A 17,497-nucleotide genomic window follows, 5' to 3' on the forward strand; every position below is an offset into this window, starting at 1 on the left:
TATTTATTTATTTGACAGAGATAGAGACAGCCAGCGAGAGAGGGAACACAAGCAGGGGGAGTGGGAGAGGAAGAAGCAGGCTCATAGCAGAGGAGCCTGATGTGGGGCTCGATCCCACAACGCCAGGATCACGCCCTGAGCCGAAGGCAGACGCTTAACCGCTGTGCCACCCAGGCACCCCAAAGTTAATAGAATTTCTTATTCAGAATATCATTTTAGTAAGCCTGTAGGTTCACCAAATAATTACTTTAGTGATTCATTTACTTATTCATTGCTTCAACAATCACATTCAGACATGTAGCAAGATTTTGGTGACGTAAAGATAAATGATACATACACATTGTCCTCAGTAGCTTATATTTGGCCTAGAAGCCAGACATAGGAGTGACAACTACGACATGTGCAGATAAGTACTGGAATGGAAATGTGCACAAAGTGTTTTGGAAGCAAAGAAGAGGGAATGATTGTTTCTGCTTTGGAAGATTGGTGAAGGTTTCTTGAAGAAGTGAAAAGTGAGCTAGACTTTGAAGTCGATGTTTACTGGTGGAGAAGAGAGGGAATGTAACATGGACAAAGACCAAAAGGGTTTAGGGGTGTCAAATGAACCAACACAGCTGTGGAACAGGTAACATAGGAAGGCAGTACATGGCAGATTTAGAATATGTAGTTGGAAATGTTAAGGGGGAGCCATGTGGGACAATTTTAGGGTATCTTTGCTCAAGAGTTTTACTTCGTTTTGAAGATTTTTAGCTGTGCAAGTAATATACTTGGATCTGAATTTTAAATGCTTTTTTAAAATTTTTTTAAAAATTTTAAGTTTATAGGAAGATTTTTCAGTCTTGCCTCAGAAATAATGCTTTTGCCTCAGTGGGTTCATTACCCTATGGTGCGTTTGGATTGTGAAGATTTGAAGATAGGCCTAACAAACAAAGCGAAAACCTTTGCAAACATATTATTAAACGACATAGCTTCAAAACATAGAAAAGAAAATGAAAGGTAAGTAGAAGTAATTGCTGAACCCAGAATTAATGTGCTAAAAGAAATATTTTGCTAATAATAACTCTTGTTTAAAATATGAGGAGCATCTGGCTGGCTCAGTTACTTGACTCTTCATCTCGGGGTTGTGCGTTCGATCCCCACGTTGGGTGTAGAGATAACTTTAAGTAAGTAAGTAAATAAGTAAATAAACTAATTTAAAAAAATTTTTTAAAAGATTAAAATGTAAGTACTCACAACTTTCTCTTCATAGCTGCCTCCTTTTTAAAAAAAATATTTTATTTATTTATTTTTGTGAGAGAGAGAATGCCAGAGAGCGGTAGTGGTGTGGAGGGGCAGAGGGAGAAGCATACTCCCTGCTGAGCGGGGAGCCAGATGTGGGACTCGATCCCAAGACTCTGGGATCATGACCTGAGCCAAAGGCAGAGGCTTAACCGACTAAGCCACCCAGGCGCCCCTCATAGCTGCCTCCTAAGGAGTTTCCTTTGTAGTCCCAACGATCTGGTTTTTGTTTGATACTGTTTGAGAGTTATTTTGAGGCAACCCAGAATTTTTTAAAAAAGAAATTGAAATAAACCAGTGTTTGGATACAGGTTGCATGAAAACGGAGAGACTATAGACTTTCAATGATATTGGCAAGATCTGGGATTGTTCCTGACCTCAGTATTTACTTGTTGCGTCACCTAGCTTATTTTCGTCATGTGTAAAATAGCGACAGCAGTGCCGACTTTGCAGAGTGGCTGTAAAATTGGATTCACAAACCGGTGGTCTGCTATCTGAATAGGTCATGCAGCTGTTTTTATTTGTTTCATGCTGTGTTTTGTTTTGTTTGAACACATATTGAATTGGCTACCAACATTTCAAAATTAGGAGATTTTACACACACACACACACACACACACACACACGCACATTCCAGATCTTCTACTTTTCTTGAAAAAGTGGGAAGACCGTGCCATGTTGGGCCTTCAGTGGTAAATGGAGCTGAGAAGCAGTTTTCATCTTACAAAGGGAATGTGTCCTTTGGTTTGTTCAGCCACTGCTCAAGCAACTCATCATCCAACTCATTTAACTTATTTATTGCCTGTCTGGCCCCCAAAGAATCTTAGTTTGTAACTTCTGGGAAGATTAAAACCAATATATACAAAGCACCTAGGACAGTGCCTGGAACACGGAACTCAATCCGCGTTAGCTAGTATGTTTGTTTTCCCAGAAGCAATGTGATAAAATCACGTGCTTTGGAAACAGAAAGACCTGGATTTGAATCCTGGCTCTGTGATGAACTGGTTCTGTGACTCTAGGCAAGTTACTTCATTTCTCTGAGCCTCAGTTTCCTGCTGTGCCAGCCATAAAAAACAACACCCTCCTTGCAGGACTAATGTTAGGGTCACAGATAACATTTGTAAAGCATCTGGTACAATGCGGGGCATAGAATAGGTGCCCAATTAAGGGAGCTATCACATCAATAAATAGTTTTAAATGAATAAAAAATAGATGGCTGTCAAAAAGTCAAATATTGTCAGGCATACTTTGTACCAATCATACTACTATACAAAAAGATATCAAAGATGGCAAAGCATCCATTTCTAACAATCCCATTGAGTAAGAGCAATGACAATGCCGTAATCAAAAAATGATTTATGTTTAACATGACTTTTTTTGGTATTTACTTTTGGAGTATGTGTGACTTTTCTGGAAAATTCTGTTACTTCCAACAAAATAACTTTATCTTACTATAAACCCATGACATAAGAGCAGCTGAAAAGTTGTCCAGATTCCTCTGTCTAGTTCATTCTTTAATTCTTTTCTATTTGAATTCCATACTTGAAATAGATGACACCAAAAGGAGGAATGTGTGCCATTAAGTAAAGTACAATTTATTAAAAAGTTAATAATCATTAAAGAGCAGTTTGCTTGCTCACAGGTTGGTTTGACATCTGCTTAGGCCACCTTGCTCTCAATCATTTTGTTTGCTTCCTCGTCTTTTGCTGTAATGTCTCTCCCCAAGGGACTTGATTCTGCTTTAGCAAGAAGAAAGTGCCCCCATAGGATCACCTGTCTTTTTGTCATTATCCACTTTAATGCATCCCTCCTAAATTTGTGATAATCAAGAATGAACTATCAAGCCCTCCACGGTCTAATTCCTCCTCACCTTTCCAGCTTCATGTGATGTCCCCTTCTTTGTATTCATATTGGCCTGGCTGCCATTCCTCAGTATGCCCTATATCACACTGCGTAACTGGGTGTTCAAGAGAGTTAAAGAGATCTGTAGAAAAAAAAATTTTTTAATATACCATAACTTCCACGTGAAAATGTTACCTCAATTTTGTAGATTTTGTAGATATAAGATGTACGCTGTTATATCAGATAAGTTGTCCTTAAATGTTTTAAGACATCTTAGTGACTTAATATTTTGAGGCTATCACAGTTCATATTTTACAATGATCATAATAACACACATGTATTGAGTATGATATGGCATTCATTACCATAACCATAGTAAAGCAGAGTATTATGTCAGTATTTGCAGCGAATTTGAAGCAATTAAAGAGCATGCATTAAAAACCCCTGAGACAACAGAAGAGATGATGGACCTGATATCTTATGTAGAAAAAGCCCGGACTACAGGGATTCAAGAGTTGGCTTTACGGATCAAGGTAAGAATCTTTAATTTACATTTTTAAATTAGTTTCTTTTTGTTGTGAAATATGACAAACATATTGAAAATGTGTAGAACATATAAACAAAGAGTTATAAAGTGCCCACCTATATTGCCATGACCAAAGTTAAGAAACAGGATATTTCCTGTACCCCTGAATCCCTCTGCATGTGACTTTCTGATCATAACTGCTTCTCTCCCTCTCTCCCCTAGAGGTTTCGCCGTGGTTTCTACAGTAATCTCACATTTTTATTCTTTAGTCCCACCAACTATGTGTGTATCCTCAAACAACATGGGCTTAAAATTTTTTCCTTCTTTTTTTTTTTTTAAAGATTTTTTAATTTATTTATTTGACAGAGATAGAGACAGCCAGCGAGGGAGGGAACACAAGCAGGGGGGGTGGGAGAGGAAGAAGCAGGCTCATAGCGGAAGAGCCTGATGTGGGGCTCGATCCCATAACGCTGGGATCACGCCCTGAGCCGAAGGCAGACGCTTAACCACTGTGCCACCCAGGCGCCCCAAAATTTTTCCTTCTTTTATAATTTCTACATTTAGTAGTACGCCTATGCCTTCCCCAGCACAAGATTATGTATCCGTTCATCTACATTGTACTCTAATTCTTTGTTTAAAATGTGAAATATAACACACATACCCCAAATTGCATAAAACATAATTTGTACAATTTAAAATATTATAAAGTAAACACCCCATGATTATCACCCAGGGAAGAAATAGAACCTTATCAACACACTAGAAGCTCATCACAGTCTGCTGTTTTTCCTGGATGTGAACGCTATCCTGACTTTCATAGTAATCACTTCCTTGCACTTCCATAGAGTTTTACCATCTAAATGTGCATTCCTAATCAATATAACTAATTATTGTCTCATTTAGATCTTTATATAAATAGAGTCATACTGTTTCTATTCTTTTGCATCTTGTCAACATTATGTTAGTAATGCCATTGTTTCTTAAGTTTATTTTCATTGCTGTCTTATATTCACTATTATATAACCATACATTAATTTATCATTTTAGTTTTATTGCTCTGGATATTTGGTTTGTTTCTACTTTTGCTATTAATAACAATGTTGCTGGGAACATTTCTGTACATGTATCCTGGTGTATATATTCATGCATTTCTCCCAGGTATTATAATATATATTTATTTTCACCTTTACTAGCTAAGGCAAAACTCTTTCCTAAAGTAGTTCCAATTTTATACTCCTATCAGCAGTGTCTAAGAGTCCCATTATTTTACACTGTTACTTATGCTTGCTATTGTGAGATATTTTAAATTTGTCAGGCTGTTCTCTTACCTATAGAGAACAAACTGATGGTTACCAAGAGGCGAGTAGGTGAGGGGGTGAATGAAATAGGTGATGGGGATTAAGGAGTGCACTTGTTGCGATGAGCACAGGGTGATGTATGGAAGTGCTGAATTAGTATATTATACACCTGAAACTAATATTGCATTGTATGCTAACTAACTGGAATTTAAATAAAAACTTTAAAAAAAAGAAAAAAGAAAAAAAATTCTGTTCTGTTGGGTGGAAATCATTATATTTTTAATTTGCATTTTCTTGAAAACAAATGAATTTGGACACTTTTCATATGCTTTTTAAAAATAATTTTTGTATCGTGAATGTAACATATAACAAGAGAAAAGTAGGAGGTACAGAAAAACATTAAGCTGACCAAAAACATGAAACATGTTCCTACTTAACAGAATACTCTAGTACCATATTTTTGACTTAAGATTGGATCACAAACAAAACAAAGATTGCATCATAAACATGTTTGACTTAAGATTGAAACATATATGAAACACAAAAATGTATTTTTGAATATTTAAACTTACAGGTTTAGATGTAGATGTGTCAAGAATATGTGAATTATTTAACCACTCACTGTTGTATATTTAAGATGCCTCCCATTTTTATTTTTTAATTTATTTTTTAAAATTTATTTTCAAGGTGCCTCCAGTTCTTTTCAAAATTTAAATTCAATTAATTAACGTATAATATATTACTAGTTTCAGAGGTAGAGTTCAGTGATTCATCAGTCTTTTTTTTTCTTCATTGCTTTTTATTTCTGTAAATAATATTTAGGGAAGTATATTGATAGGCACTCCTCTAAGTTTGTCATTAGCAATATGTCTAATGTCTTCACAAATGCTGTCCCCCACATGGAGGGACTAATTGTAAGATCTAGGCTGTCATTGACCTAAACACAGATATCTTCTAAGCTGAAAGATTTCTTGTTTTATTTGGAATCTCATATGTTCCATTTTGCCTTTGAACGCTGTATGTTGTATTTCCCCATTAAACTACAAGTATATGATTATAATTATGAAAAAAATAGTATATGAATACTGGGGTAGTTCAAAATAACAGATGCTTCAGATATTCCCATATTAACAAGTGGGGAAAAGAATAACCCCTATTTGAAGTCTTCAGAAACACTAGTGTTTCATCAGTTTCATATAACACCCAGGGCTCATTACATCATGTGCCCTCCATAATGCCTATCACCCAGTTACCCCATCCCATCACCACCCTCCCCTCCAGCAATCTTAGTTTGTTTCCTATGACTAAGAGTCTCTTATGGTTTGTTTCCCTGTCTGATTTTGTCTTGTTTTATTTTTCCCTCCTTCCCCTATGATCCTCTGTTTTGTTTCTTAAATTCCACGTGTGAGTGAGATCATATGATAATTTTCTCTCTGATTGACTTATTTTGCTTAGCATAATAACCTCCAGTTCCATCCGCATTGTTGCAAATATGAGATTTCATTTTTTTGATGGCTGAATAGTATTCCGTTGTATATATATACCACATCTTCTTTATCCATTCATCTGTTGATGGACATCTGGGCTCTTTCCATAGTTTGGCTATTGTGGACATTGCTGCTACGAATATTGGGGTGTATGTGCCCCTTCTAATCACTACGTTTGTATCCTTTAGATAAATACCTAGTGGTGAAATTGCTGGGTCATTGAGTAGCTCTATTTTCAACTTTTTGAGGAACCCTCATACTGTTTTCCAGAGTGGCTGCACCAACTTGCATTCCCACCAACAGTGTAAGAGGGCTCCTCTTTCTCCGCATCCTCACCAACAACTGTTGTTTCCTGTGTTGTTCGTTTTAGCCATTCTGACTGGCGTGAGGTGGTATCTCATCGTGGTTTTGATTTGTATTTCCCTGACGACAAGGGATATTAAGCATTTTTTCATGTCTGTTGGCCATTTGGATGTCTTCTTTGCAGAAATGTCTGTTCATGTCTTCTGTCCATTTCTTGATTGAATTATTTGTTCTTTGGGTGTTGAGTTTTTTTATAGGATTTGGATACTAGCCCTTTGTCTGATAAGTCATTTGCAAGTATTCTCTCCCCATTCTGTCAGTTGTCTTTTGTCAACTGTTTCCTTTGCTTTTTATGTTGATGAAGTCCCAATAGTTTACTTTTGCCTTTGTTTCCCTTACCTTTAGAGACATGTCTAGCAAGAATTTGCTGTAGCCGAGGTCACAGAGGTTGCTGCCTGTGTTCTCCTCTAGGATTTTGATGGATTCCTATCTCACATTTAGGTCTTTCATCCATTTTGAGACTGTTTTTGTATATGGTATGAGACGGTGGTCCAGTTTCATTCTTCTGGATGTGGTTGCCCAATTTTCCCAACACCATTTGTTGAAGAGACTGTCTTTTTTCCATTGGATATTCTTTCCTGCTTTGCCGAAGATTAGTTGACCATAGAATTGAGGGTCCATTTCTGGGTTCTCTATTCTGTTCCATTGATCTATGTGTCTGTTTTTGTGCCAGTAACATATTGTCTTGATGATTACAACTTTGAAATAGAGCTTGAAGTCTGGAATTCTGATGCCATCAGCTTTGTTTTTCTTTATCAACATCCCTTTGGCTATTTGGAGTCTTTTCTGGTCCCTACAAATTTTAGTATTATTTGTTCCGGTTCTGTGAAGAACGTTGATGGTATTTTGATGGGGATTGCATTGAATGTGTAGATGCTCTAAGTAGCATAGACATTTTCACAATATTTGTTCTTTCAATCCATGAGCATGGAACGTTTTTTCATTTCTATGTGTCTTCCTCAGTTTCTTTCATGAGTATTCTATAGTTTTCTGAGTACAGATCCTTTGCCTCTTCGTTTAGGTTTATTCCTAGATATCTTATGGTTTTGGTACAATAGTAAATGGGATTGCCTCCTTAATTTCTCTTTCTTCTGTCTCATTGTTAGTGCATATAAATGCAACCGACTTCTGTGCATTGATTTTATATCCTGCCACTTGGCTGAATTCCTGCATGAGTTCTAGCAATTTTGGGGTGGAGTCTTTTGGGTTTTCCATATAGAGTATCATGTCGTCTGCAAAGAGTGAGAGTTTGACTTCTTTGCTGATTTGGATGCCTTTTATTTCTTTTTGTTGTCTGATTGCTGAGGCTAGGACTTCTAGTACTATGTTGAATAGCAGTGGTGACAATGGACATCCCAGCTGTGTTCCTGACCTTAGAGGAAATACTCTCAGTTTTTCCCCATTGAGAATGATATTTGCTGTGGGCTTTTCATAGATGGCTTTTATGATATTGAGGTATGTTCCCTCTACCCCTACACTGTGAAAAGTTTTAATCAAGAAAGGATGCTGTACTTTGTCAAATGTTTTTTCTGCATCTTTTGAGAGGATTATATGGTTCTGTAAGAGGTTTTTTTGTGTTTTTTTCTTTTTTAAAATTGTGATAAAATACACATAACAAATTTTTTTTTTAAGATTTTTATTTATTTATTTGACAGAGAGAGACAACCAGCGAGAGAGGGAACACAAGCAGGGGGAGTGGGAGAGGAAGAAGCAGGCTCTTAGTGGAGGAGCCCGATGTGGGGCTTGAACCCAGAACGCTGGGATCACGCCCTGAGCCGAAGGCAGTTGCTTAACCGCTGCGCTACCCAGGCGCCCCCATAACAAAAATTTTTTAAGTGTGCTGTTCAGTGTAGTAGTTTTGAAGATGTTATTGATAAGTATCCTTTTTCTTTTATTCTAATTTATTTTAACTTTTTAATGGTGTTTTTTGATGAAGAGAAATTCTTGATTTTAATGCAGTTAAATGGAGCAATGTTCCCCCCTCTTTTATTTGTTTATTTACTTATTTATTTAAAAAAATTTTTTTCCCCTGAAAAGTTTTTGTTGGCCTTTTGGATAGAAACAGGAATTTATTTGCCAGGAAGGATGATCCCATTGTACTCCTGCTGGGACCAACGCATGGCCTCCTCTTTGCTGATTCTGTGTTTGGCCCCATTGCAGCCTGCCCTCTGCTTCTTTTCTGTGATGCTGAAACCTGGTCTACCCAGCACCACATAGAAGTCCAGGGCATAGATACCAATGCTTGGGTCATATTTGATCCCCAGATCAATGTGCTCCTGGATCCTAAAGCCAAAATTTCCAGTACCAGAGAAGTTATTTTTTCTTAACTCATACTGTCACACCTTTAGACCTTTCTCCAGGATTTCTTCCGCCTTGGCCCCAGGGACTGTGCACGGAAGGCAATCTTTTCATTTCTCCTGATACCAAAGGATCTAACCACGTATCTAGCTTTGGAGAACATGGCGGGGGGAGGTCTGGCCTGTGAGCTGCTCCAGCACCTTGGCTGTCTGGTCAGTCTGTCTCCACTCTCCCCCACACAGCGCTGAGGCAGAGCTTGTGGATGAAAAGTTCCCGCATGGGGTTCTCCTTTTCACCTTGATCTGCTATGGTGGAGAACAGGAAGAGTTCCCCCCCTTTTTTTTAGAGAAGGGGGGGTTTAGATATATTTAGATCTATTTTCAGGTACTTAATATCTTTTAATGTTACAGTAAATGATATCTTTAGATTTTTAAATCTTTTCTTTATTACTTCAATACAGAAATATAATTGTTTATAAAATAATTATTAGACTTTATTTTTTAGAATAGCTTTAGATTTATATAAAATCTAGTACAGAGAGTTCCCGTATTACATAGCCCCCATCACCCTGCCACACACACACTCAATTTACTCATTATCAGCATCTCACATTAGTATGGTACATCTGTTAGAATTAATAAACCAGTACTGATGTATTGTTAACTAAAGTCCACAAGTTATTCAGTTTTTCTTACTTTTTACTTAATGTCCTTTTTCTGTTTCAGGAACCTATCTTAGACACTACATTATATCTAGTTGTGTCTTCTTAGGCTCCTCTTGGCTCTGACAATTTCTCAGATTCCTTCTTTTTTTTTTTTTTTAAGTAGGTTCCACACCCAACATGGGGCTTGAACTCACAACCCTGCGATCAAGTGTTGCATTTCATGCTCTACCAACTGAGCCAGCCAGGCTCCCCCTCTTTTGTTTTGCTTTTGATGACATTGATTGTGTTGAGAAGTCTGGGTCAGGTATAGCAGAGGGTAGCCCTGTGTTGGATTCATCTGATGTTTTTCTCATGATTAGATTGAAGTGGTGGGCTTTCTGAAGGTGGATCACAAAGGCAAATGCCATTTTCGTCACATCATATCAAGGGTACATATTATCAACATGACTTTCCACTATTAATGTTGACCTTAATCACTAGTCTGAAGTAGTGTTTATCAGGTCTCTCCACTCTTTTCTCTCCCTTTCCATAATGTCCTCTCTGGAAGGAAGTCACTATCTGCAGCCCACACTTCAGAATTGGGGAGTTAACATTCTCCTAGAGTGGAGTAGCTACATGATTTATTTGGAATTCTTCTGCATGGGAGATTTGTCTCCTTCTCCCCTTATTAATTTATTCAATTACTTATATATATCACTATGGACTTTTGGATATTTATTTTATACTTTGTGCTATAATGTAAAATTTATTGTTATATATAAATTAATATCTATCACTAAATTTTTCTTAATTTTTGAAATTTCTTTTTTCTTTAAAAACCTTAACTTTAAAAATTTTGTATATTGGGGTGCTTGGGTGGCTCAGTCGGTTAATTGGCCTACTCTTGATTTTGGCTCAGGTCATGATCTCAGGGTCCTGGGATCAAGCCCTGCATGGTCAGGCTGTGTGCTCAGCAGGGAGTCTGCTTAAGGATTTCTGTCCCTCTCCCACTGCCCCTCCCCCCATCGTGTGTGTGCGTGTGTGTGTGTGTGTGTGTGTGTTCTCTCTCTCTTAAATAAATACATAAATCTTAAAAAAATAAAAATGTTATATATTTTTTATTTCTCTTCATTGTAATAATTTATCTGAAGATTTTTTTTTGGAGTGTCTACATATACCATCATATAAATTACAAATAGAGTTTTGGTTCTGTCCTCATAAACATGACACGTTTTCATTACTTTGTTTAGAGTATTAGAAATTGTTGATTCTTCTCTTTTCCATAATGTCTTAGTTTTTCTACATGGTGTATTATATCTGGAGTTTCTTTTGTAGGAATCCAAACGCCGAATGAGTTACTTTTTAGATGTTTTCCTATTTTCTCAAGAAGACTTAGCTTTAAATTCAGCTATCCTTATGTGGCCTAGCAAAATTAATCCCATCTTTGATGAAAATGATGAGGTAAATATCTTTTTCAATATAAATTTTTGTATTCTTTTATTTAAGCACATTTATTTGATCTAGCTTTAAAAACTAACTTTATGTGTCAATATGAGTTTGGGGCTAGCAACATTTATGGCCCTGAAGGTTAAGAACAGGCTGTGAGGCTTAATATAGGGTCTGGTAAGAAGTAGGACTGACATTAAAGATGTAAGAACAGTTATAGATTGGTTAATAGTAGTAAGTACAGCCTTTGGTGCTTTGCATTTGGTAATTCATTTAATACCTGCAGAAATCCCAGGTGCTCCTGTTTCCCCCATTTCATAGACAAGAAAAGTGAGTCTCAGAGAAGTTAAGTAACTGACCCAGTAACAGAGAGAAAAGAAGTAGCAGATTCAGAATTTTATATCAGATTGAATATACTTTAGATTTTGGAAAAGTTCTGGTGTAAACCATCTGCTCCTAAAGTGGGAAGTGAGATGGTCTAATAATGAAAGAGCACGTAAGTCAGATAAATGAAAGTCCTAGTGCAGATTTTGGCTTTTATGACTTTGTGACATTGGACGTGCCTCTTTTTTTTTTTTTTAATAATGATTTTTTATTATATTATGTTAGTCACCATACAGTACATCCCCGGTTTCCAATGTAAGGCTCGATGATTCATTAGTTGTGTATAACACCCAGTGCACCATGCAATATGTGCCCTCCTTACTACCCATCACCGGTCTATACCATTCCCCCACCCCCCTCCCCTCTATAGCCCTCAGTTTGTTTCTCATAGTCCATAGTCTCTCATGTTTCATTCCCCCTTCTGATTACCCCCCCTTTCTTTATCCCTTTCTTCCCCTACTGATCATTCTAGTTCTTATGTTCCATAGATGAGAGAAATCATATGATAGTTGTCTTTCTCTGCTTGACTTATTTCACTAAGCATTATCTCCTCCAGTGCCGTCCATGTTGTAGCAAATGTTGAGAACTCGTTCTTTCTGATTGCTGAGTAATATTCCATTGTACATATGGACCACAACTTCTTAATCCAGTCATCTGTTGCAGGGCATCTCGGCTCCTTCCACGATTTAGCTATTGTGGACATTGCTGCTATGAACATTGGGGTGCATATGGCCCTTCTCTTCACTACGTCTGTATCTTTGGGGTAAACACCCAGTAGTGCAATGGCTGGATCATAGGGTAGCTCAATTTTTAACTTTTTAAGGGACCTCCACACTGTTTTCCAGAGTGGCTGTACCAACTTGTATTCCCACCAACAATGTAGGAGGGATCCCCTTTCTCCACATCCTCTCCAACAATCGTTGTTTCTTGCCTTGTCTATTTTTGCCATTCTAACTGGCATAAGGTGGTATCTCAGTGTGGTTTTGATTTGAATTTCCTTGATGGCTAATGATTTTAAACATTTTTTCATGTGTCTGTTAGCCATTTGTATGTCTTCATTGGAAAAGTGTCTGTTCATATCTTCTGCCCATTTTTTGATTTGTTTATTTGTTTCTCGTGTATTGAGTTTGAGAAGTTCTTTGTAGATCTTGGATACCAGTCCTTTATCTGTAGTGTCATTTGCAAATATCTTCTCCCATTCCGTGGGCTGCCTCTTAGTTTTTCTGACTGTTTCCTTGGCTGTGCAGAAACTTTTAATCTTGATGAAGTCCCATAAATTCATTTTGTCTTTTGTTTCTCTTGCCTTTGGGGAAGTATCATGAAAAAGGTTGCTTTGGCCGATGTCGTAGAGGTTGCTGCCTATGTTCTCCTCTAGAATTTTGATGGATTCCTGTCTCACATCGAGGTCTTTCATCCATTTGGAGTTTATTTTTGTGTATGGTGTGAGATAGTGGTCAAGTTTCATTCTTTTGCATGTAGCTGTCCAATTTTCCCAGCACCATTTATTGAAGAGACTGTCTTTTTCCCACCGGATGTTTTTTCCTGCTTTATCAAATATTAGTTGCCCAAAGAGCCGAGGGTCCATTTCTGGGCTCTCTATTCTGTTCCATTGGTCTATGTGTCTGTTTTTGTGCCAGTACCATGCTGTCTTTGTGATCACAGCTTTGTAGTACAGCTCGAAATCCGGCATTGTGATGCCCCCAGCTTTGTTTTTCCTTTTCAACAGTTCCTTGGATATTCGGGGCCTTTTCTGTTTCCATACAAATTTAAGGACTATTTGTTCCAGTTCTTTGAAAAATGTCCTCGGTATTTTGATCGGGATAGCATTGAAAGTGTAGATTGCTCTGGGTAGCATGGACATCTTAACTATGTTAATTCTTCCGATCCATGAGCATGGAATATCTTTCCATCTTTTTATGTCTTCCTCAATGTCTTTCAAGAGTGATTTATAGTTTCTAGAATATAGGTCCTTTACGTCTCTGCTTAAGTTAATTCCAAGGTAACGTATGGTTTTTGGTGCTATTGTAAGTGGGATGGATTCCCTAATTTCTCTTTCTTCGGTCTTGTTATTCGTGTATAGAAATGCAACTGATTTCTGAGCATTGATTTTGTATTCCGCCACGTTACTGAATTGCTCTATAACTTCTAATAGTTTGGGAGTGGCTTCTTTTGGGTTTTCCATATAGAGTATCATATCATCTGCGAAGAGAGACATTTTGACTTCTTCTTTGCCGATTTGAATACCTTTGATCCCTTTTTGTCGTCTGATTGCTGTTGCAAGGACTTCTAGTACTATGTTGAATAATAGTGGCTAGAGTGGGCATCCTTGTCGAGTTCCTGATCTTAAGGGAAAGGCTTCCAGCTTTTCCGCATTGAGAATAATATTTGCAGTAGGCTTTTCATAGATGGCTTTTATGAGATTGAGAAATGTACCTTCTATTCCTACACTCTGAAGGGTTTTAATCAGGAAAGGATGCTGTATTTTGTCAAATGCTTTTTCCGCATCAATTGAGAGGATCATATGGTTCCTGAGTCTTTTCTTGTTGATATGATGTATCACGCTGATTGATTTGCGAATATTGAACCACGCTTGCATCCCAGGTATGAATCCCACTTGATCGTGATGGATAATCCTTTTAATGTACTGTTGGATTCTATTAGCAAGTATCTTGTTGAGGATTTTGGCGTCCATATTCATTAGGGAAATCGGTCTGTAATTCTCCTTTTTGAGGGGGTCTTTGCCTGGTTTGGGGATCAAGGTAATATTGGCCTCATAGAATGAGTTTGGTAGCTTTCCTTCTGTTTCTATTTTTTGAAATAGCTTTAGGAGAATAGGTATTATTTCTTCTTTGAATGTTTGGTAGAATTCCCCAGGAAAACCGTCCGGGCCTGGAGTTTTGTTATTTGGAAGGTTGTTTATCACTGACTCAATTTCTTCATAATTAATTGGCCTGTTTAAGGAATCAATTTCTTCCGGTTTCAATCTTGGTAGTTTATAGGTTTCCAGGAAGGATTCCATCTCTTCCAGATTGCTTAGTTTATTGGCATATAGCTGTTGATAAAAATTTCTAATAATCCTTCCAATTTCAATGGTGTTCGTCGTGACCTCTCCTTTTTCATTCATAATTTTAATAATCTGGGTCCTTTCTCTTTTCTTTTGGATAAGTCTTGCCAGTGGTCTGTCAATTTTATTGATTCTCTCAAAGAACCAGCTTCTAGTCCTGTTGATCTGCTCTACTGTACTTCTGGTTTCTGCTTGATTGATTTCAGCTCTAATTTTGGTCAACTGCTTCCTCGTGCGTGGATTAGGCCTGTCCCTCTGTTGCTGTTCCAGCTTCTTGAGGTGAGAATATAAAAACTGCATTTTAGATTTTTCTATTCTTTTGAGTGAGGCTTGGATGGCTATGTATTTCCCCCTTAGGACTGCCTTTGCAGTATCCCATAGGTTTTGGACTGTTGTATTTTCATTCTCATTGGTCTCCATAAATTGTTTAATTTGATTTTTGATTTCCTGGTTTATCGAGTCATTCCTGAGCAGGATGGTTCTTAGTCTCCAAGTGTTTGAGTTTCTTCCAAATTTTTCCTTGTGGTTGAGTTCCAATTTCAGAGCGTTGTGGTCTGAGAATATGCAGGGGATAATTTCAATCTTTTGGTATCGGTTGAGACCTGTTTTGTGTCCCAGAACATGGTCTATTCTTGAGAATGTTCCATGGGCATTAGAATAGAATGAGTATTCTTTGGTTCTGGGGTGTAGTGTTCTATATATATCTATGAGGTCCAACTCGTCGAGTATGGCATTCAAAGCCTTTGATTCTTTGCTTAGTTTTTGCCAGGGTGTTCTGTCTATTTCTGAGAGTGGAGTGTTGAGGTCCCCTACTATTAATGTATTTTTATTTATATGTCTCTTTATTCTGGTTAAGAGTTGGCTTGTGTATCTTGCTGCTCCCCTGTTGGGGGCATATATATTTATAATTGTCATATCCACTTGTTGAATACTTCCCTTAAGAATAATATAGTGCCCTTCTGCATCTCTAACTATAGTCTGTAGTTTAAAATCCAATTTATCTGATATGAGAATTGCTACCCCAGCTTTCTTTTGAGGTCCATTTGCGTGAAAGATGGTACTCCATCCCCTTACTCTCAGTCTGAATGCATCTTTGGGTTCGAAATGAGTCTCTTGTAGACAGCAAATGGATGGGTCATTTCTTTTTATCCAATCTGCAACCCTGTGGCGTTTTATGGGATGGTTCAAACCATTTACATTAAGACTGATTACTGAGAGATATGATTTTAATGTTGCCATGTTGCCAGTAAAGTCTTTGTTTGTATTGGCTGTGACTTTCTGTTCTGTATCACTCTTGGGGCCTTTTTACTTTTATAGAACCCCCCGTAATATCTCCTGTAGGGCTGGTTTCGTGGTTACAAAATTGGTTAGTGACTGGCGATTCTGAAATGTCTTTATTTCTCCATCAATTCTGAATGACAGCCTTGCTGGATAAAGGATCCTTGGCTGCATGTTTTTCTCTGAAAGAGCTTTAAATATGCTCCCCCAACCCTTTCTCTCATTCCAGGTCTGTGTAGACAGGTCTGACGTAATTCTGATGCTTTTGCCTTGGTACGTGAGAAATTTCTTTGCCCTGGCCGCTTTCAATACTGTATCCTTGCATCTAATATTTGCGAATTGCACTATGACGTGACGTGGCGTAGGTTTGTCGTGGTTGAGCTTGGGAGGGGTCCTCTCTGCCTCTTGGACACGAATGTTTGTTTCCCTTGCTAGATTAGGGAAGTTTTCAGCTACAATTTGTTCAAATATCTCTTCTAGACCTCTGTTTTTCTCCACCCCCTCGGGGATGCCGATGATTCTAACATTGGATCGTTTCATTGAGTCAGTAATCTCCCGTAACCTACATTCGTGGGCGTGGATTTTTTTAAGACCATCTTCTATTTTCATTTTTTCCTCTATTAACCCATCCTCCAATTCACTAACCCGTTCCTCTGCTTCTGCGACCCTGGCCGTCAGAGCCTCTAGTTTTGCCTGCATTTGGCTCATAGAATTTTTAATTTCTGTCAGATTCGCTCTCATTTCTGTCCTTAGGGATTCTATATTCTCAGTAACCTTTTCGTTAATAGTTTTTTCAATTCTACTCATCATTTTGACCATCGTTACTCTGAATTCCATTTCTGATAATTTGGTTACATCCATATCCATTATTTCTGTGGCAGAGGCCACAGAATCACTGTCTTTTCTTTGCTGGGGGGGGCTTCTCCTTCTTGTCATTCTGATGAAGAGAGGTTGCGGGGTTTCCAGAGCCCAAATTATTGACTGGGTCCCAGGCCGTGCCCCTTGTTTTATAGGGATCTTAGGGATGTGGGCTTCTTCTTTAAAGATTTTATTTATTTATTTATGTGGCAGCCAACCAGCGAGAGAGGGAACAGAAGCAGGGGAGTGGGAGAGGAAGAAGCAGGCTCCCAGCGGAGGAGCCCGATGAGGGACTCCTTTCCGGAACGCTGGGATCACGCCCTAAGCCGAAGGCAGGCGCTCAATGACTGCGCCACCCAGGCGCCCGGGTTGTGGGCTTCTTGATTTTTCAGCCTGCCTTCTGTGTTCTGGGGGAGGGGCCTGCCGCGCCGATACTCAGGCAACCCTGTTTGGTTAGAGTCTCCGTGTCCCCTGCGAGGGAGGATGGGGATGGGCACTCTCTGAGCCGGTATTTCCAGGCTTTTGTTCTCTGGCGGCTTTCCCTGGCGGTTTGCTGTGCCTCTTCTGAGAGTCAGAGCAGCAGCGGCCAAATTTCAGCCTCTGTCACGGAACAGAAGGATTGCGGCCCGTTCTCTACTAATGTTCTGGCCACTTTAACTCTGTTTCTGTTGGTGCTGCTCAACCCTGCAGCGTCCCGGGATGTGCGCCCCACACCCGGCGTCCCAGCCCTCA

General features: G+C 38.5%; 1 protein-coding gene and 1 pseudogene across 1 annotated transcript in view; one reads left to right on the forward strand and one right to left on the reverse strand.

The window, feature by feature from the left end:
* DNAH12 (dynein axonemal heavy chain 12) overlaps nt 1-17,497 on the forward strand; it is a 201,658-nt gene that overhangs the window by 29,878 nt on the left and 154,283 nt on the right. Inside the window, exons 12-14 of the mRNA XM_040628655.1 lie at nt 818-996; nt 3,518-3,653; nt 11,071-11,196. Coding sequence (XP_040484589.1) covers nt 818-996; nt 3,518-3,653; nt 11,071-11,196 — 441 coding nt within the window. The remainder of the gene's footprint in view (nt 1-817; nt 997-3,517; nt 3,654-11,070; nt 11,197-17,497) is intronic.
* On the reverse strand, nt 8,575-9,688 carry LOC103674273 (annotated as a pseudogene).

This window comes from Ursus maritimus, unplaced genomic scaffold (assembly GCF_017311325.1).
Source record: "Ursus maritimus isolate PB19 unplaced genomic scaffold, ASM1731132v1 scaffold_14, whole genome shotgun sequence".
Lineage (NCBI taxonomy): Eukaryota > Metazoa > Chordata > Mammalia > Carnivora > Ursidae > Ursus > Ursus maritimus.